This window comes from Notothenia coriiceps, unplaced genomic scaffold (assembly GCF_000735185.1).
Source record: "Notothenia coriiceps isolate Sejong01 unplaced genomic scaffold, NC01 NC01_scaffold00016821, whole genome shotgun sequence".
Lineage (NCBI taxonomy): Eukaryota > Metazoa > Chordata > Actinopteri > Perciformes > Nototheniidae > Notothenia > Notothenia coriiceps.
The window spans coordinates 60,373-82,536 of NW_011349522.1; the positions used below are offsets into that span (position 1 = coordinate 60,373).

Below are 22,164 nucleotides of genomic sequence, written 5' to 3' on the forward strand. Positions count from 1 at the left end.
CTCTGACGCATCTATCTTCGACACGGAAACCCTCGTCTGCTCCTCACAGCGCTCCTCGCGAGCAGTTGCACGTCGCTTGACCAAATCAGACACACTGGGACTCACAGGGGGGGGGGGGGCATGCTCCAACAATCCATTTAGGACAGAGGAGTGAACACCACAGGTTTACAGCACGAGGAGTGAGATGGGGTGGTCTTAACGGAATACACGAGAGAGAGAGGCATAACAAGTTGGTACAGGACAGGTTAGACACGTGTTTTTCGGATGGAAAATGAGCCAAACGCGAAAAACGCAGTTGGATGCTGGAGGCTACATTCAAAAATACATTCACTGACATGAATATGGCGCCACCTTTATGTCATGTTTACAATGCAGATTATTGACATTACGGCCTCTGACAATAACAGTCAATCATTATCCCTGGTGATTAATTCGCAGATAGAACCTATGTAACCCCGCACCCTTTAAAAAAACGGCCTTTTGGAACGACTCTTTTGAACGGCTCTTTGAAAGGAACGGAGCCATAAGATCCGGCTCCCTTCAAAGGCCATAAAGTCCCATCCACTAGGTATATCTCAGCTCTTCGTCGTGGAGATGCCTTGCAAGCGAAGTGAGCCTCCACGTGTGCAAACATGCTCCGCGGCATGCTCCCAAAACGCCGGCAGCTTAACGAAAACATCCGTTAGCCATGTTCACATTTTTTTTTCTGAAACTATCTCGAAAAATGCAGGGTCACCAGTGTAGTGCCGGTAAGAAAGGAGTCGGAGCGGAGGTAATCTAAGATGGATTTCCACTCTTTATTTTCACATCAAGCAATAGTGATATCGGACATGTACTCAGTGATGAGAGTCAAGTTTAGAGTGCGTTGCAACCTCTAGCTGGCAAACCTATATACTCCGCGTGTTACACTAAACAAGGTCCGTGTAGACTAGAGTCACCACAATATCTTTAAACACGCGTTGGTCGTAATAGGGGCTGGCCATACTAATTTTTGTTTTTGTACAAATCGATTGAGAGGGGTGTTCAAATAACGTACTTTGGTGTGTCAGAAACCAAATCCTATTTAGATGCTTTTATTTTGAAGTTGAAGTTGAGAGAAAAAGCCAATATCCTTCCTACATATAATAACGGGACAAAGTAAGAATGAAGTGTATGTTTAAAATGTTACCACCCTCCCGAAGAGGCTCAAACTCTTACGTTGGTCTGGAGTTTTCACTGAAATGATCAAATGAAGTCAACATTTCACAGTCACTGAGCTGGTGGGAATTTGTTTAAAACTTTTAAAAGATTTTGAAATGGTGGAATATTCAACCATTCAAAACCTGTTACAGGGTAATACGGATTCGTCTCGCAGTCTCTTCTCCTAAATCCTTTTGAATGGTTCCTATCCACCTATGTTAACCCCATGACGTTTCACTGAGAGGTCAAGGAATAGACGATAGGGTGTAGACGTTAGGAGCGATTGTTGGATTATCGCCGCCTACACACCGAGAAAATCCTGCCACTTCCTTATAGAGCCCCTCCTCCCCAACACACACGAACCGCGTACATGACCAATAAGGGCACGAGATAAGTTTGTGCCAGATGGAAGGCTGACAGGCAGGTGAGGCACATCCGTTATTCTTAGCCGGGCCGGCTAAAATGATTGGTCGTGGGGCTTTTTACAGTACGGCTTCCACAGATGACATTTTTATGGATTTTTTTTTCCAAAGCCACTTAAAAGTATTCATTGCACGGAATGTTAAGAGCATTCCATGGAATAAACAAAAAGTGTATTTCGAGCCGGTTTCTCAAACTTACATACCCTGAACCTTTAACTGTGAAATGGTTTTAATTAATTTAACATTATAAAGTATTAGTCTGCCCATGACAGAACCACAATCAAGACTTCAACGCTGAAGGGCCAATGGATCTATGGTGGGGATCAGCCAAAGGTCAAGAAAACCCAAAATTTGAAAGGGAGACCAACGGATGACCAAGAAACCTTGTGACTTGGCTCAAATTCATTTGTGAGGATCTGCTGCACTACTGGTGTTTTTGTAATACCAAGCAATTGAGGGTGGAGACAATTTTACTACCACTTAAGTTTCAAATAATTGTGTTAATTACTTATTGTAAAGCATTTGAACATTCTTTTGTGTCACATTTTCATTATTAAGTTGATGTATAACTGTATAGTATCTTAATTATTTAAAATATAAGGTGACTAAAAATGGCAACCGTATTTTCAGTTTTGGCAACCAAAAGCTGATGTTAGCGTTGAGCCCTGGCATTGGATGCATGCAGTAGGTTTGTTTTGCTGCAAGCTATCTCCACTTAAAAGTCCTATAACGCAGGGTCTTCTTTCTTTATTTCTGCAGGCTTTGATCAGATGCTATTGCTATGAAAAATATTTCAATCACGCTGTAAACGCTGCAGCAGCTGCGCAGAGGAAATTCAGCAATGATCCTATCTACATGTTCTTCCACGCTTATGGCAACCTCATGCAAGGTAAGCTTGTAAATGTTTAGTAAAAAAAAAAGCTTGGTCTTTTTCTGGCTGGACAAGTGTTTATTTTGCTATCTATCATTCTTTACTATGACATTTTATTTTAGATCAAATTCAAGAAGCCTCAATAGAGTTGGACACAATCAGAGACAGTCGAGATGTGTCTCTCTGCACATTAATGGCCCTTGTCTTTGCTGAGAAAAAAAAGACAAATCCAGGTAAGCCCAAATAGTCTTCTTTTATTATTGTCAGATGCTGGCTACACATGTTGCTATTATTCTAAAAATCTACCATGTGTTCACAGACAAAGAGGTTATTCAAGAACTTGATGCTAAGGTCAAAGATGATCGTAAAAGTGCATCTCCCAAAAGCTTGTACTATGCCGGGATGTTTCTCTGGCTATTAGGACGACATGATAAAGCAAGGGAGTACACAGAGAGAATGATCAAACTCTCCAGTGGCTCTAGAGAGGTGAGATGTTTGCATCATTATAACTCAAATGTTATGCAATGTGTTAGAGTGTTTTTACGACAAGTAGAGCATTTTGGCTTCTCCCCTAATACTCTTGTGAAATGTTTGTTTTTCAGGGGATAATCCTAAAAGCCTGGATAGATGTGACATCTGGTAAAGACGCCTACTCCCGAAAAGCTGGAAAGTACTTTGATGAGGGACTGAAAGAAAAAGCTGATCTTTTTGCCCTGATGGGAAAGGTGAGACGGGAACTACATATCCATATTGAAAAAGTCATCCTCATTCACAGCTGAATATGTGACAATGCTATCATATTTCCTGTCTATTTGTTTGTTTTTTAAATGTATTTATGATCTAATTGTTTATTATTATGTGTCCCTTGCCACTACTCTGATGATGTATACAGTTGAGTTCAGCTATCATACACCATAACTATATTTAGGTTAGTTTAGTTTATTTTTTGAATTGTTCTTCTGTAACTTTTTTAATATTTCTTCAATTAGGGTTCTTTAGGCATACTAAAGTAAAAGTCCTACTCTCTACTAGCCTGAGTGAGTGTACAAAACATCCCTTTGTGAATTTGTTTTCTTTCCCAGGCACAGTACTATGAATATCGTCAGAACTACTCTGGGGCTTTGGAGATGGTTAACCAGGTGATTGTTAGTTTCCCTGGGTTCTCGCCTGCCCTCATCAAGAAGATGAAGCTGTTGCTCTGCCTTCAAGACTGGGAGCAAACCATAGATGCAGCACACAGGTCAGCTCTTTCTTAGAACAAGCCTATATCATGAAGTGCAAAAACGTCAAAAATCACTGCCAGGGACGAAGGAGAAAACACAGTCTGCCTTTACAAATGGCTCAGCATTCAAGTGCAAATGAAACACAAGCGTGATGCCTCAGATCAGTGCATACTACTGATTAAGCTATTGTTTGTGCTCGCCCCTCTGGACCTTGGCCAATTGAGCCAAAGTGCAAAAGTACAACACAATTCCAAGCATTTGCTGCTGCAGGTTTGTTGAAAAGAAAGAAGAGTGATCACTTAAGTGTCATAAAGTGTTGCCCTCACTGGGATGTTGAGATGACGCATGCAGTAATGCTTTGCCGGCTTCACAGTTACTTTTAGTTTGAATTCTATTCATCTGGGAGCTCAACACACTACCGCAGCTGTATCATATATTCCATTACTTTTGATCAAATAAATCCAAACTTGAGAAGTGTAGGAACGGAAGTGTACTTCATTCACTATGTGTCATATTTCAGGCTTTTACAGAAGGATACAAATAACCTGGAGGCGCTGCGGATGCTAGCTCTACATTCTTTATGTAGAGATGGCGATATTTCTGAGGTAATGTTTCACAAGGTCATACTTTGATCTGGTTGGGGTGCAAATCAGCAGAAAATATAAATAATATTTGAAATACTGGAATTAACAGTGGAGCTGTGGCACAGTTTTGATCAATGAACTGTTTTTGTATCCCCCTTGGCAGACGGTAAAGCAGCTTTCAAACCTCATCAGCAGCTTGGAGATTCTGGAACCACACAACCCAGAGCTTTTCTACAGGATGTCTCTTGCCTTCACCCGTGTTGTAAGACAATTTATATTATTATTTCCAATTGTCTTTATGCTACAGTCTGCACTTTATTAATTATAAAGGGTTGTTCTATTTCTATTTAGCATTTACAGTTATCTTTCTTCTTTTTGTCACAGTGTGGACGAAATGAGAAAGTGATTGAGCAGACGTTCAGGATGGTGGAGCGGGCCTTCTCTGTGGCATCAGGAGACTCAGATTTAGCCACAGAGCTGGGCTACCAGATGGTGCTTCAGGGCAAAATCAAGGAGGCTATGAAGTGGTACAAGACTGCCATGACTTTGGATGAGACGAGTGTTTCTGCTTTGACTGGTAACTTGTTACAGTGTTTAACCTGTTGTCTGCTCAACACTCATGCTGTTATGTCTGGATATTTAACATTATTTTTGCTACGCAGGTATAATCCGCTGCCAGCTGATAGAAGGCCACATTGACGACGCAGAACAACAGTTGGAATTTCTAACAGAGATTCAACAATCAATTGGAAAATCAGGGGTGACGTATTTTTATGAATGCTGACTACACAAAATGTCTTTAATTTAAGTAACAGTATCTTGAAAGACAGTGGCTTATCATGCTTTTATATAATTTATAGGGCTTTAAACCTGTTTCTTCTTGTTAGTTATTCTACCTGGGAGAGTTTTACTTATGTATTTGATCCATCTTGTACATAATGCCTTGTTAAGTTTGCCTCTCTGCTACTTTTCTTTTTCTTGTATCTAACAATTGAATTGTATGTTTTGTTTTCCCCCTCAGGAGCTACTTTACCTACGGGCTGTTCTCGCAGTGAAAAAACGCCGGCCCCAGGAGGAGGTTACCAATCTGTTGAATGATGCAGTGGACACACACTTCTCCACCCTACAGGGTCTGCCTCTGGGAGTGGAGTACTTTGAGAAGCTGAATCCTGACTTCCTGTTAGAGATTGTTAAAGAGTATCTTGCACTGTGTCCTCCCAAGGTAGGACTGTGACACTCATCAATGACATGATTTGTCATTAAAATGTCATATACATTCTGGTTTCGACATTTGGGCACTGCAATAAGATTAACTAACTAACTAATTAACTAAGATTAATTTCTACGATTAAAAGGCTAGATTTGTGTTCTAAAAAAATCCTCCCTGAGATAATATTATCATACATTTCTGAGAGGTCTGTGATGTGATGAGGTTGGTCCAATTTTGCAAGTGTTGTGGTTGCTTGTCAAGTTTTTTGTACATTCTCCCCCCAAAGATTTTTCTTAAACTTACAATGGCCCTATTTAGCTCTTGTCATAGAATGATGAAGTGATGCATCCTGTTCTAGTGTGAATCTCTGCATTAAATACATCTTTTACTGCCTTGCTTCAGCCTCCAGCCCAGGGCCAGCCTCCTGCTCCTCAGCTCCAGCACTGCGCCACATTATTGGATACTGTGGTCAAGATTGTGCCAGGGCTCCCTCAAGGGGTCTTCCTGCTTGCCAAAGTCAGATATCAGTCTGGTAAGCACAGCATTTTGAATATATTTTTGATTTATTTTCTGCATATGGTATTCTAACCTCCATTGTGTGATTGATGACATGTCCTTGTGACATATGTGGATTTACTGCTCGATTTTAATGAGACTTTTTATCTTATCTTATTTTTTCTTACCTCTGTAAAGCAGCTTGATAAACCGCTTGATAAATAAAATGTATTAATATCATTATCAATAATAAAATGTATTGCTTTTGTGGTTATTCAGGTGACATTGGCGCTGCTCAGAGCAGTCTGGAACATTGTCTGGAGCAGTGTCCTTCTCATGCAGATGCTCATCTGCTAATGGCACAGATTCATCTACTGCAGGGCAACTTCTCTCTGTGTTCCCAGTCTCTTGAGCTCTGCCTCAGCCATAACTTTGAGGTAAGATCCCCATAAACATGAATATCACAGCTCACTTAAAAACATGGTTCACTGAGAACTACACCTCCACACACTAGTCTGTGTTGAGTATGGCGTGAGTGTTACATGTTGTGTTACATGTTGTGTTACATGTTGTGATCATGGATGTTGCCCCTCGTTTCTGTTATGTGATTGTGATGTGCTATATGTGACATGTACTGTATGTAGTAACGTGTGTCGTTTATTGTTCTCTTTTATCCTCACACCGGTATCTACTTGTCTTCCTCCTTTTTATTTTATATATTTTTTTTAAAACTAATGCTGTTGATATATTGTAATTTTTAGGGTGTCTATTACCATCTGAACGGGGACAACAGCTGGAAATTAGCCATGTCGGCTAAAGCTGCTCCATTTACTGTTTTTGTGACAGTTCATCGATGGGGACTGTCCACGACACTATAAATAAACTAAACTAAATACTATGATTGACTGCAGTGTGCGTTCAGGCCTATTTAACCAATGGGAAAGGGGCAAATATAATGAAGTTATGTGCCTTTGTTTGTAACATTTAGAAACATGTCAGCTTATCCTCAGTTAGGCATGAATACAATGATGTATGTGAAATGAAGAAGACTTCCATCCGTTTAGTGTGTATTGTTAAATTCCAACAGTTTAGCGACACACATGTTAATACAGAAGCAATGTTAATCATCTCTGTGGCAGTTAAGCTGGGTTTGGATGAACAAAATGTCTTCTGTGGTGAATGTTATTTCCTGCTACAATCAGGATCTCAACCACAGATGTATTACACAATCTGATATTGATTAACTGAGAAGATTGCATTTCCGAATGTGTTGTGACTTCTTGTCCATTCCAGATTCGCGAACATCCGTTGTACCATCTGATCAGGGCTCAGGCTAAGAAGAAAATGGGCGAGCTGACAGAAGCTATTCAGACACTGCAGATGGCCATGTTACTTCCAGGTGTCCGCAGAACAGGATCCTCGTCCAAGTCTAAGAACAAGAAGATTGAGCTCAGTCCTGCTGACTGTCTCTCTGTCTTCTTGGAGTTAGCAGAGGCCCTGTGGCTCAACGGAGAACAGGTAACATTTTGATGTATTCTTTAAGGTTGTTGTGACGCTACTGAGTCCCTCTGGGGATACATGGTGGAGCAAATAAAACGTGTGAATCTGTGCATACAAATGTTTGCAAACTGTGCCGTCCGATTCCTAATCTGATGTTAATCCAAGAGCAAAGATTAGAAAAGGTTGTAACAAATTCTGACCCTTTTTTTAAACATTAGACCCTAGAGGGCCCCTTACTACGCAGCATACTCTGTTGTAAGCATTCTTAAAGATTTCTTACAGTGGGGCAAAAAAAGTATTTAGTCAGCCACCAATTGTGCAAGTTCTCCCACTTAAAAAGATGAGAGAGGCCTGTAATTTTCATCCTAGGTATACCTCAACTATGAGAGACAAAATGAGAAAAAGAAAATCCAGAAAATCACATTGTCTGATTTTTAAAGAATTTATTCGCAAATGATGGTGGAAAATAAGTATTTGGTCACCTACAAACAAACAAGATTTCTGGCTCTCACAGACCTGTAACTTCTTCTTTAAGAGCCTCCTCTGTCCTCCACTTGTTAACTGTATTAATGGCACCTGTTTGAACTCGTTATCAGTATAAAAGACACCTGTCCACAACCTCAAACAGGTGCATTAATCAGGTTACAAGTGGGAGGACAGATGTAGGCTCTTAAAGAAGAAGTTACAGGTCTGGTGAGCAGCGAAGAATCGTTTTTTGTTTGGTTATTGGACCAAATACTTATTTTCCACCAATATTTGGCAAATAAATCTTTAAAAATCAGCATTGTGTTTCTGGAGTTTTTGTTTCTCTTTTTGTCTTCTCATGGTTGGGTTACCTTTGATGTGATTGAAAATTACAGGCCTCTTCGCATCTTTTTAAGCTGGGAGACTTGCATCAATGTGTGTGGCTGACTAGGAATACTCTTTTTGCTCCCACGGGTATTATGCTTTATGAACCAGAGGAACAACTGTTCAAAACAACCACATTTCAAAACTTTTGTGCCCAATGAAATATAAATGCGACTGGATTTAGTTTTTGTATAGCTCAGTATTTCGGGCATTTATTTTAAAATATTGAATGTCAAACCCAGCTTTCCAAGTGCAAACACACTCACGCACCAGCACTGAAAACACACCTCGCCTCGTTTCTCCCCTCTCCCCCCTACTCAACACACTTCCTTTTCATCCAAACGTTGGGCCGCACAGTTCACTCGCGCCAATATGTGAAAAGCGTTAAGAGACAAGCTGTGATTTTTAGATTCACCCCCTCCTCTGAATTAGAAAAATCATCCAGAGCCGACCAAAGATGCGTGGAAATTAAACAGGTCACTTGAAATTCTGGTTAATTACAAATTGTCAACTGCAGCCTGTTGTTCGTATGTGGAAAACGCTCTATTGCTCTTTGGCCCGAACATAAATGCAACCACGTGTGAAGATGTTTGCCTGCTTGAAGATATAAATACTCTCTAGAGCGTCTTAGGATAGTTTTTGACACAGGTCGAGCGGTGTCATGTGGCTGCTTTGAGGGTTTAAGCCTAAGACTTTGCACTATTTCCGAGTCATGACGATGCTAATAGCATTTCTGTAGATTTAGTGTGTGTTGTTTGTGTGTGTGTGTGTGTGGCTGTGTTTGTGTGTGCTGTGCTTGTGCGTGTGTGTGTGTGTGTGTGTGTGTGGTGTGTGGTGTGTGTGTGTGTGTGTGTGTGTGTGCTGTGTGTGGGTGTGTGTGGTGTGTGGGTGTGCCACACACATGTTGTTCTGGAAAGGTACATGGTTAGCAGAGCATCGGATATCGTGTCTGGTCTCATCTCCGTTATGCTGTGTTTTCTCACACACTCATATGCATACCGCACACAGCAACACACCCACGACACATGGCCAGACATGTCGCTTGTGACATCATTCTTGAAGCGCAAAGACGACGACACTAAAAACAGATGTGATAAGTGCAAGCTGTCAGTTACGGCCGACGTGTCTTTGTCCCTTTATTGCCTATAACTTCTTATTTTTCTCTTCGCTCAGTAGCCTAAAATACATTATTGCAAATCTATTTTTGCTTTGATTCTGCCTTAATTCATTTTTAGACACAGGCACATTTGCGAGTATACATACCACGCCATGTAAAAAAAATGTCTGCCGTTCAAAGGACAAGTTTGACTTCACACTCCTCCCGTACCTTAACCAAGCATGTCNGACCTGTAACTTCTTCTTTAAGAGCCTCCTCTGTCCTCCACTTGTTAACTGTATTAATGGCACCTGTTTGAACTCGTTATCAGTATAAAAGACACCTGTCCACAACCTCAAACAGTCACACTCCAAACTCCACTATGGCCAAGACCAAAGAGCTGTCAAAGGACACCAGAAACAAAATTGTAGACCTGCACCAGGCTGGGAAGCCTGAATCTGCAATAGGTAAGCAGCTTGTTGTGAAGAAATCAACTGTGGGAGCAATTATTAGAAAATGGAAGACATACAAGACCACTGATAATCTCCCTCGATCTGGGGATCCACGCAAGATCTCACCTCGTGGGGTCAAAATGATCACAAGAACGGTGAGCAAAAATCCCAGAACCACACGGGGGGACCTAGTCAATGACCTGCAGAGAGCTGGGACCAAAGTAACAAAGACTACCATCAGTAACACACTACGCTGCCAGGGAACGTCTGGCACTGCAGGATTTGAGTCCCTGGCAGCGTAGTGTGTTACTGATGGTAGTCTTTGTTACTTTGGTCCCAGCTCTCTGCAGGTCATTGACTAGGTCCCCCCGTGTGGTTCTGGGATTTNTTGGCTCGCTCTGGGAGGTACAGCCCTGAGGGAACACTTTATGGCACCTCTGGGGGACCGCATGTTGGGAAATGCTGAGAGCCTGTGTCATTTACCAGAGCTGACTTCCTCCGGGCCCTTTCGCCTCTGACAGTTAACCGCTTACAGCCCCTAATAGCTTATCTAAGTCTCACCATTTCAGAGTATGCTCTACAGAATTCATGCATTAAGAATTACAAAGGTGAAATGGTAGGGTGTGTAATCCTATGCTTTCCCTGCAGTATGTTAAATTATGATCAATGTGGTTGGATTTGCTTAAACTTGTTTTAAAAAGGGGCGAGGAAGGGGATAATGACTGGTCTGAAAAAAACACTTACATATGACCCTGGCAAGTGAAAGATAATGCTTCAGGGTGATTTTCTGCATTTGAAAAGGGTCGAATGACAGGATTTCAAAGGCGCGTTAGTGTCAGAAGCACTACATACATCTTTTGATATCTGCGCAGCTTGCTGGTTACGGCGGTAAAAGATGTCCTTGTAGTCGTCCATCCAGACCTCAGCCAGTCGAACCTGGTTACGTGCTATCACTTGTGTGCCCTTTGGGAAGGTGTGGGGGCTCTTGGTACGGAAAACATGGCCGACAATGGAGCAAGGAATGATCTCCAGCTGTCCGCCACACTGCCACACCTGCAGGCAGCACAAACAGATGTACAATGCAGTCAGACACGCCTATGCAGGAGTTCTGCACTGGAATTACTCAACAGGTAACAAAAATCCTGCACAGCCTGAATGACTTACCCTAAATGACATTTCAATATTCTCGCCGCCCCAGATTTCCATTTCTTCATCGTAGCTCCCAATATGGTAGAAGTAGTCTTTTGAGATGGAGAAGAGCCCACCAGCAAATGTGGGAGTCCTAAAGAGAAATGTGGTTAATGATTTCCCACAACAAGCTAAAGTTTTCACCAGTTTGTTGTTGTGTATGGATTTTTTGCTTACTTGATAGGGTATGTTTCATCCTTCCTCCTTTGTCTCTCGTGATCTGGTAGACTCTCCCAGCCGAAGGAAAGGCTCCAGTCAAAGTTACCCCGGTTGTGATTCTGCCCATATGGGGAGGGTTTGATGAACTCAAAAGTGTTGAGATCGATGGTGGTTATATCTGGACTCACTACTGCAGTATGGTTCTCAGCTATCCTGGCCAGCAGGGGCTCCAGCCACCCATTGAAGCATTCACCTGGTAATCCACGCAAATCAAACAATAATCACTGAAAGGCTAATTTTTGAGGTATTGCCGCCATGCAAAGGATTTGTGTGTAATCATTGGGTTGTTAAGCCGTGGGATCATAAGTCAGGGTGTGTCTGGCATGCAACTGGCTTTATATGTGAGTAATGACAGTGGTGCTGACTCACAGTGGGCATCCAGAAAGGTAAGCGTGTCGCCTGTGGCCACGGAGGCACCTAGCAACCGAGCGGTGATGAGTCCTTTTCTTTCACGCTGGCGCACAACTCGAACAATACTCAGGTGCTTCAAATAATCATCCAGCCCGTCCTTCAACACATCTGAAAGTATATAGTATATCGGTTAGACAGAGAGTTAAGTTAAACACTGAGAAAAACCTTATGAGTATTAAGAGTGAATGTTGTACACGGTTTTGAATAAACAGTCTCAAGTATTGTGTAAGTGATAATTGATAATATTCACAGCCTTCAGCCTGGAAGGTAAAACAGATGAAAAAGGAAGAAGCTGTCTTCCTTTCATCTTTCACATGGCTGGCTTTCAGGAGATCTGCTGTACATCTGTGGCCTGATTCCTACAAGTCACTGAGCTTAGAAAGTCAGATGGATTGCATTCCCTCAGACGTCTCTCCTCTCAGCATTTTGTTTCCTTCCTACATTAGACCTGTTTACAAGTTAACACTAACTCATTTCTAAGCACAACCACTGCTAATGCCTTTTAGGAAAGTATTCACTAGCAGGCCCTCGCTTCCTGTTGTAACCCAATTCATGGGGCACAGAAGGAGCAGGGAGCTCCTTTTGGACGTTTTGTAGCACACCAAACAGCTGCCCACCCAACATGCTGCATGAAATCGATCCCAAAAAAGAGAGCAATGCGGCCGTGAAGGACCCTATTAAGTTTTACCATCCACGCTGGCGTCGTCCACCAGGATGATCTCCTTGAGAAGAATTGTAGGTGAGGTGTGGAGGACACTGTATACTGTCCTTAGCAGGGTACTCCAACCTTCATTGTGAAACACAATTATCACACTGGTGGTCGGTAAGGGGGGGCATCGCTTGAAGGTTTGCTCAATACATCTGCAGTGAAGAAGGAGAAAGAGCACAAAGATCTGAATGTCCTGTACAGTTCCTGAGTGGCACAATAGGGTAGTTATTACATCTGCAGACCCTCCCCTGTGGGGTGTCCATTTCAGCTGCGACACCGCATGCATGGTAGTCTTTGAAGTGCCTGCCATATCAGAGCCGGAGAGACTTAGTAATTCTCTCTAATAAGATAGCCAGTCCATGGTTCGGCTTTATGTCTGTGTCATGTACGGACTATCTACTGACATATACTTGGACTAACATGCACTTGGATGTACTGCAATTTGCCAAACACAACTGTGCTTCTCTCTGAACTGGCCACAGTAACTGGGCAGGCGTGCTGAAACAAAGTCCCAGTCAGAGCAATTATCTCTGTGGTTTCTGCCTGAGATTTTTCCCTGTTGCATAAAGCAAATAAAGATGAATGTGTGTGGGTTAGACCACATCTAGATTTTACTGGTCAATCTGAGCATTTCTCAATGGGCAAGTAACATTCTGGCCCAGTGCATAAATTAGTGCATCCTGTACAGCACAGAATCTGCATTCAAACCCACTAGCACTATCACTATTTGGTCTACTTTGTTCGCTAGCACAATTATGTTATTGAGGTTTCTACAATTGATAGTAAAAACATTAGTGTAAAGATTGTACAAAGTGACATACTCCGGTGGTCTCGTGTCTGCGCCCAGGTCTCTGCTCAAGGAGATGTGGTCGCTGGCATACAGGTTAAAGCAGTGTTTCTCTTCGCCCTTCTCTTTCTCCTTCTGTTCCTCAGTGCTCAGTGAGTCTGTGTGGAAAGGTTTCCCAGCAGCTCCAGGCCCCATAGGGTCCTGAGGGGGCCGCTCCAGAGCCGGCCTGAGCTCAGCAGCAGTGTAGTGACCCGGTGGACATGACACCCTCTCTGCATTGTCCTGCTGGCGAACAGGGGCTCTGATCTGCATCTTTGGCATGGCATCCTTTAAGTTATTAACAGCTCCCATCACCATCCCCAGCATGGCATCCCGCTTCACTGCCATCCCCCTTAGCCATGGGTCCTCCTGTTGGTTTTGGCTAGCAACCTCCCATTGTATGAAGAAAAATAATGTGACGAAGACAAGGGCCACTACCACCAGTTGTACTGGGTGCAGTCGCCTTCGGAGCACTCTGCGGAGAACTGTCATTCTTCTTGAGAGGAGAGCAGTCTGGCTTTGGACTGACATTCAGCTGTAATACATATATTCAGATTTTTAATGATGATCAACAAGCATTAATGTAATAATCAAATTAAAGACATGTGGCTTTAAATACCACATATAGACACATTACTTGCCATTCTACTACAATAACATCTTAGTATTTTAAGCCTTTTTGTTTACTTTTTGTCTTTGAAATAAAACAAATCATGTGTGAAGCAGTTCCTAAAGAAGCTAAAAGTATTCTACTGCCGTCTACAAATCCCTTTTTTCTTATGTATCTGCTGCTCAGTATAGCTTCAGAAAAAAAGACCACTTACCATGAATCGATGAACTACAGACGTAAAATGGAAAAGCTCTTAAAATGTGTCTCAAAGATGTCCACCGACGACATCCTGCTTCGATTGGAGTTCTTCTTTTTGTTGATTCAACTTTCAAAGAAACTTTACGCAGAGACAAAAAGATTTGCTCAGTTTTCTGCCCTCTCAAAACTTCCGTCTCGTTGGATCCAGGTGCTCTCTGCTCTCAGGTAGAGGGAGGAGACTTGCTGGCGCGCTTGCGCAGAGAGAAATTGTGCGGATAACAATCCATACCTGAAACACAAATGAGAAAATATCCCGTTAAACAAGTTAGGTTGTGGCACTCTTTGCCCTGTAGCTTGACGTGTGTCCTTAAAAAAAAGCCCAATATACTAAATCACTGCAGAATCAAACATAGGTTGAAACCCTTCTGGTAGATGCGCTAAAGTGGACTGCAGTCACTTGGACTTCAGGAGTATTGCAGACTGTTCACGGAGTTCCTCAGAATTAATAATGGTGCCATTAATAGGATTTGTTCAACTGGTCATTCACTGGGAGAGTTGCTGGGTTACAAATAACGGAGGAACGCGCAATACCCCCCACACACCCCACCGCATCCAATCAGGCTCTCTGAGAAAACAGCACATCTTGCACACAGCTTAAATATATGAACACAATCCATAAACGCACATGGTCCATCGCGCATTAAGAAAAGTTACACGTTCTTTTGCATGGAGACGAATCTAAGATACCGTGAATAAAAGTTGCAAAAACAGACACTCACCAGCTGTTTCATCTAATCCTTTGATTGCCCAGGTTCTCCACAGCGGATGGTCTTCATAAAGAGTTGGCTGCTTGGCGGTGTGGACGCGGATCCAGCCGCAGGGAGCCTGCTCCGCTGACTTCTTTCTGCCTTTGACTTGCACAGTGACTCCATCTGTAGTGACTGTGTTACCCAGCACTTCCTATTCACGCCAGGCATCCACTTTATTATCCATTAAAATGTTCACCGTGTCCTGCTTTCGTTCCCACTCACGCTTGTAAATGTTTGTCTATGTGGCAATTGTTGGATGATGTAAATTGTCCATTCAGGATATGCCTTAAACAGTTCATGCCCTTCTTAATGCATCAGTTAGATTTTTTGTAGAAAAGAGACAGACAAAAAGCCAACATCAGGTATCTAAATCATTTTATTATTTAAATAAATGCAGATTTTATAAATATCCAAACGTATCTGCATACTAATAATATAAATGACAAGATACAACATTGAAATATAGATTTACAGGGTAGCCTAACTGTTACAAATAAAATGATTAAGTCATGTATCAAATTGAGAAAATAGGTAATCTCGATAATGGGGAGCACACAGACATTTTTCATAAATAGTCTTAAATGTTTTTAGTCAACTTTTTGGTGAAGGCATTGTAAGGAAAGAAAGAACAATGCTTTAATTAAATAACATTTACATTGCAATGGGCTTTAGCCAGTTTTCAGACAAATACAGACAACCAACATTTTCTAATTTGACAGCTGAAGCCAAACCATAAAAAGGATTAAATCAAAAATAACTCATTTTATTACAGAAACATTTGCTCAATGGTACACACACACACACACACACACACACACACACACACACACACACACACACACACACACACTTCTAAGGTCTCAGGGCCATTCGAGCTTTGTCCAGGATATCTTTTCTCATTCTCGGATAATTTGGATGAGCAGCCAGAACCTGTGGACAGAAGCAAAGATCATTAGCGGTGTAAATACAGATCTTATCTGTCAAACTGTAAACACCTACTTGGTCTCACCTTATGACACACATCTATGGCATCAACATTCCTCTTTGCCTTCAGGTAGTTGAAAGCAAGCTTGTATCCTGAAATTAAAATGACATGACATACATTTTAGAAATATAGATTCTGAAATTGCTTTGGTCCTTTTAAATATAGCTGGATTTGTGATTTTGGTGCACAAACCAATAGTTGGGTTAGTCCTATTTCCATATTTCCAAGCCAGTTCATAGTTGAGTGCTGCATCACGGAACGACTGCTCTTTTTCCATGATGTAGCCAAGATATTCATAGGCTTTACAGCATGACTGTGGAAAAAAAAACGTTAAATTGTGATCGCAAAGAAATTAACATAAAATACAGCCTCTGCGTTACAAAGTCCGGCAATTCTCCAAACTAAGGGGTAGAGGTTCTGTGTGAATTGGACAGATTTTTAAACCACATAATAAGCAGGCAGTGACAAGACTTTCAAACAGACCTTGTTATGGTTAAGGCATCTCTTTAGAAGGTCCCCGGCCATGTCATACTTTGACGAATGGATGTAGATGTCTGCCAAGAGCAGCCAGCTCTTCTCAAACTCATCGGCGTCAACAATGTTCCAGTTCATCTTAGCTATGCGTTTGAGCTGGTTCCTGGCTCTTGGGGTTTGCTTCAGCATCATATAAGCTGTCGCCATGGCCAACAGTGCTGGCACGTGGTCTTTCTGAATTGAACCAGAGAATCCTGGTGAGACAGGATGAACCGGACAACAAATCCCCCCACACTGCCTTCTTTCCATTCGTTTACACTGAAACCATAGTGACTCCGCTTGAGTACAGTTAAATGTTATTATAACATTTAAATAAAAACATAAACCATATGTATGACATTACAATTCAGCCTGATCCGTGTGCAGTTAACAACCAAACCTCTGACTGACATTAAGAGGGAATTTCAATTAATGCACAACTCCTAGTGTGCATATATTTACACAGGGGAGTGATGTAACTCGTGCACAGTCTGGCGTTTACTTACCTCATTGTTTGCAATCTCTGTGAAAACATTGAGGGCTTTCTCTATATTGGCCTTCTGTTTAGTGGCCAACAAGCAGTAGTTATCCAGGATGCGGAGCTGTGTGTGTCCTCCTGGAGTCTGAGGCTTTAACTCCTTCACCAGCTTCTCGGCTGTTCTCACAGAAAGCTGCTCCGACTCCTGCTTCTCTGTGGAGTTCCTGGTAAGAGACAAAAGCGAGATGTTCAATGAGAGTGTTTATTTAGGTATATAGTATGCTCTTGCTGCCACTTACCCAATCTCACCATCTAAGTTCTCAAATACTTCTCCTCCCATGGTGTCATTGTCAGGGTTTAAGTAGATTTCAATCATATTATAAACAGCATTTTGACCCCAATCGTTGTCTTTGCGTGCTTTGTTGAAGTGCCACAAGGCCTCATTAGGTTCTCCTGTAAACCTGAGGAGCAAGCACAAGTTAAGTCAGTGATGTTAAAACTGATTTTGTCAAATATGTCAAGAAAACGTTCCCCCAAAACGTACCAAAGACAGAGTCCTTTGCAGTAGTTGAACCCGGGGTCAAACTTAGTTCTGGAAGAGTGTTTTTCTGCCATATCAAGAAATCTGGGAACTTCTTCCAACTTCCCGGCCCTCCTCAACAATTCAATGAGACGCGACAGTGTTGGGTAGTTGTCTGAAAACAGGTGTGACTTATTATTCTTCTCTCAAATCATCAATTCACCACCATTTGTTTTTGGGAAATGTGTCTCTAATGTACCTGGTTTTCGCTCCAGAAGTTGTTGAAAGTGGAAAACTGCCTGTTCATATTCCTGCTTCCTAAACATAATGTCAGCCATCATCTAAGAAAAAAACATGTAAGAAAAAAGTTCTAAGAATTTGTCAGAAAAAAAGGTGATGATCAAAACTGTGAGGAAAGACAGAGAGAACAAACCAGAGTTGCATCTTCATTCAACTGGTCATTCTTCAAAATGATGCTGCATTGATCGTGGCACGAGTCAACATCATCTAGAGTAAGGTACACCCGTGCCAGCTCCAGCATCAACTAGGAACAGGGAGAACATTCATCTGACAACATCCTCTGTAGGTTAGATACCTTTCCCATAGATTAAGCTATCAACCATGATCAGAAAATGTCACAAACACAAGCACCAGATTCGAAAAGACGCCAGTGCTTGTAAACCGCAGCTGCAGTGAGTACACAGGACGTTTTTGATTCGGCTGCACTGACCTTGTGATCAGTCTCACAATACACAAGAGCTTCTTTGTAGAATTTGACCGCTCTCTCATAGCCCCTCTGACTTGTGTAGTGTTTAGCGATCTCAGCACAGATCTCGGCGGCAAGCTGCTTCTGCATGGGGACGGCGTCAGGTTGCTCCAACTGCACCCGCTTCAGCACCTTGGCCTGCACATCTCTGGCCTTTACACAGCAAAAAGACAACCTTGTTTATCTCGAAACAACTATAACAACATCAACCGTATCATGTTACCGTACCAATACGTTTTGATTGGAAATACTCCAGAAAATAGTTCATTCAAAATGTGAAAAGATGACAAAATCTCGAAAAAAGCCACAAAGCTGAAACCACTTACTTTTTGCAGGGAGAGCAAAGCTTCCTCAGTCTTGTCCACCTTGTTTTGGACCTTTGCCAACAGGACCAGATAACGGCAATTATCTGAGAGTGCCTGCAGTTCATTCACTGGGTAGATCCGGGGAAGAAATGTAAAAAGGCAACACGATATTTTAAACAACTGAAAACAGTAGAATTGGTTTTGTTGGACATATTTGCTTATATTTTCTTTTCATCGTTGCATCAGGTTGTTCATATTTGTATGATCACCTAGAAGAACGTCAGGACACACTGTTTTAGGCATACGATAGCTATGTGACAACGATTAACGTGATGATTCAGCCTCTATGGAGATAGACATATGACAAGCATGAACATTTCTGACGTGGGTCTTAGCTAATCTAAAGCAAACATTGTATACTGCTTTGAACCAGTATTCCTGCATCTTGTGACTGTGAAACACTCTCTTGTATATAAGCATGTGAAGGACACTATTCTGGGAACTAGTTGTACCAAATGCTCTGTGTGTGATGACTACTTTCATTCTTGCAAGGATAATAAATACATGTGTCCTGATATTGAAGCTCAAGCCGGTGACGAGTGAGAGTTTTCTAACAGTTTGTGTTTGACGTCAGGAGTTTGCTGTGTGTGAAATGCTCTGACGTCTGAAGTACCTGACTCATGGACCAGAGCTTCCAGCAGGACGGTCTCACAGCGCTGATACTGCTTCATCTTCATCAGCAGCTCGGCCAGGTCGTAGCGCAGAAAGTTCTGCTGCTCCGTCTTCAGGGCTGCTTCGTAGTAATTTATGGCCTGTGTAACAGCAGCCTTGTGTTAACACTTCTCTCTGTGAGTGGATCGTGTTTATTTTTACATGTGTATATCAAACATACCTTGACGTAGTTATGAGTCTTGACCAGGGCTTTTCCAATCTTGCTGGCTAGAGCACCGTCTTTTGGGTTTTTCTTCAGAGCTTGCTCATAAACCTCGATGGCTTTCTCGGGCTGAGGACAAACAAATCCCACGGTGAGAGGAGTCACAATCGCAGTTTTTGTAAATATTATTCAGGTTAATATATTTCAGTATTTACAAAATTGTTGTGAACATGGAGTAAACACCTTAAGGCTAGGAATAAGAGCTGATGGTAACACTGGATAAAGATTTCGGATGTTTGGGTTGGGGAGATCTATTTCAGTCTTGAATGACGTCATTGTGTCTATCATCACAACCAGAGTATGTGTCAACAGACCTAAGAAGGTTGTCTGGCCTGCCATAAAAATCAGGCAGGTGACTTAAAACTCTTCGATTCACTAGAATGCAGGCACAATGTGTCCCTTTCCATTGTAAACCATCATTGAGCAACGATGTAACAGTGCTTTTGTAAAGGGATGTGACAACTAAATAAGAATTCCTATATCAACTAAACGGTAAACTACTGCCTTGTCTCATTCAAACGGTGTAGGAATGAGACAATGGCTTTGTTTAAATATTTCTCAAGTATTGCCAAATAACAATTAATTCTATTTCTTCATTTATAAAGCTTATAGTAAATCAAATACTGCCGCACCATCTACTGAAGTTCCCTTTGAGCTAAGTGCTTTTCTGCTAAGCTTCTGTTTATAGGTGTTTTACTGCTAATGATCCCTTGTGAAATGCCATGCAGTGAGTCATACTTGACTCTCATCAAGTCAGTTTGAACAATTGACCCCCTCTTCACGGTCATTACTTCTTCTCTCATGTTCGAGAAATCAACATCAAAACTAATGCATGATTTTCTATGTTTACACTAACAACTCATCAAGATAACTGTACTTCAACACTGCCAAGAGAGACAGTAGATTTGTTTATGTAATGTCTTGTGAGGATGACAACGGCTTACATTGCACTCCTTTTCATAAATGCTTACACTGATTTTCAAAGAACAACATTTAGCGATTAAAAAAAGCTTCATGACCTAAACTCTGAGTTTGATAGCTCACTCACATTGTTGAGCATTATCTGTATGTTTTCGAAATTAACATATATTTTGCTGTTATACATGTAATATTTTTACACACACACACACACACACACACACACACACACACACACACACACACACACACACACACGCTCACACACACACACACATCACTCATCTACATGTGAAGGGCTCACACACACACGCACGCACACACGCACGCACGCACGCACACACACACACACAAACACACACACTATAATGCATAGACACACACGCTAACACGGGCTGATGAGCTTCTCCAACATGTCTTCGTTCAGACTCGTGGGAAAACTCCAAATAGTCCAAAATCCACAAAGAGAGAATAAGATATCTGCATAAAGGACAGAAACACCCCAAACTATGTAGACACTAACTATCTGTTTTTCATCTCAAATAAATCTCCCAAAAGTCTCGAGACGTGGAACATTTAATTTATGAAAGTAAAAGTAGCATTTCAAATCCAAAATAAATAAAAGAAGAATGAATTTCTTTCTCAGAGTTATTACTTTTTTTTGAATTTTTTCAAATGTTCTGATTTATTTTTTTGAATTTTCACTTTTTCTCAGAATTTTCACTTTTTCTCAGAATTTTCTCTTTTTCACCGAGTTTTGACTTTGTCTCAAATGTCCACTTTTTCACCGAACTGTTTATATTTTCCGAGATTTTTTTTTATTTCTCAGATCTTCACTCAGAATAAAACTAAAATGTTCTCCTTCTGAACATTTCAGAATTTAGCATTTTTTTCAGAAAATGTCAGAAATCCTGACTTCGGGCTCAGAATACATTTTTATAAATTTTGCACGTTTTTTAAACTGATCACTTTCTGTCTTTCTTCCTCGTTGTGGAAACTCAGAGACTTCATGCGACCCACAACCTGATGGAGCTGCTGAAAGCAAAGCATTCTGGGATACCTCCGACGCTGAGAGACGACCGACTCAGTGACGAGGTAATATATATATATATATTATATATTTACTCTTAAAATAAAGTGTTCCTTTTGGGAATAAACCCTAGAAACCTGACAGGGAATGCTGTTGACAGCATTCCCACTAACTGTTCTTCTACGCACGAAAAGTTTATTATTCCGCCGACTTATTTTGCCGCGCTTCTTCTCCCGCATTGAACATCGCAGAAACTCCGTTCAAACATCAAAACGTTCAGCTCGGTCGGGAATCGATGGCTATTACTTTTCTCATTCATAACTTTCATAATTCCAGAGATACATCCCATAATTCATCACATTTTTAACATTTGAACTTTAACATTGCGCAGCTCGTTAAGGCAGAGTGCGTGATGTCAGAGTTAGAGTGGAGGACAGTTTGAAATGTGCCTTCATATATTTTTTTTAAACTGCCATAATTCCCAAACCCTACATTCCTGAGACATAATTTTTCATGACAAACGTAGGAAAACATCCTGTAGCTTGAAAAATGACAAATAATTAAGCAAAAATAATTAAACAAAATGCTTTTTGAGGGCATGAAGTGACAAAAACGTTCAACATGTCTCCATTAAAGCCCATTGTAATTTCAGGCAGATATTTCCTCACGGCAGCAGCCGCACACCTTTAGTTAAACGGCCAAAAAGGCCACATTATTAACCCGAAAGTACACAAAAATTACACTTCAGATACTCAACTTCCTTGACATGCTTCAAGTTTTGAAATTTCACAGATATCTGTTACGGTTCTTCCACAAAACTTTCACATGTAAGAGGTTTATCTCTCATCCAGAACAATGGAAACC

General features: G+C 41.4%; 3 protein-coding genes across 3 annotated transcripts in view; 2 read left to right on the forward strand and 1 right to left on the reverse strand.

Annotated features, from left to right (window-relative positions):
• LOC104949810 (sodium channel protein type 1 subunit alpha) overlaps positions 1-10,810 on the forward strand; it is a 32,722-nt gene extending 21,912 nt beyond the window's left edge. The window contains exons 22-23 of the mRNA XM_010776224.1: positions 4,504-4,509; positions 10,734-10,810. Coding sequence (XP_010774526.1) covers positions 4,504-4,509; positions 10,734-10,742 — 15 coding nt within the window. The 3' untranslated portion in view covers positions 10,743-10,810. The remainder of the gene's footprint in view (positions 1-4,503; positions 4,510-10,733) is intronic.
• A 4,440-nt stretch (positions 10,811-15,250) lies between these two features.
• ttc21b (tetratricopeptide repeat domain 21B) lies at positions 15,251-19,628 on the reverse strand. Its single transcript, XM_010776225.1, has 14 exons — positions 19,536-19,628; positions 19,311-19,421; positions 19,092-19,230; positions 18,440-18,546; positions 18,078-18,266; positions 17,781-17,891; positions 17,607-17,688; positions 17,372-17,522; positions 17,127-17,288; positions 16,856-17,051; positions 16,320-16,544; positions 16,029-16,149; positions 15,861-15,928; positions 15,251-15,781 (listed from the first exon to the last, which is right to left on the reverse strand). The coding sequence occupies exons 1-14, from the start codon at positions 19,626-19,628 to the stop codon at positions 15,704-15,706; spliced, it is 1,833 nt and encodes a 610-aa protein (XP_010774527.1). The 3' UTR covers positions 15,251-15,703.
• A 1,668-nt stretch (positions 19,629-21,296) lies between these two features.
• Positions 21,297-22,164, forward strand: part of LOC104949812 (polypeptide N-acetylgalactosaminyltransferase 3) — a 4,329-nt gene continuing 3,461 nt past the window's right edge. The window contains exon 1 of the mRNA XM_010776226.1: positions 21,297-21,365. Coding sequence (XP_010774528.1) covers positions 21,297-21,365 — 69 coding nt within the window. The remainder of the gene's footprint in view (positions 21,366-22,164) is intronic.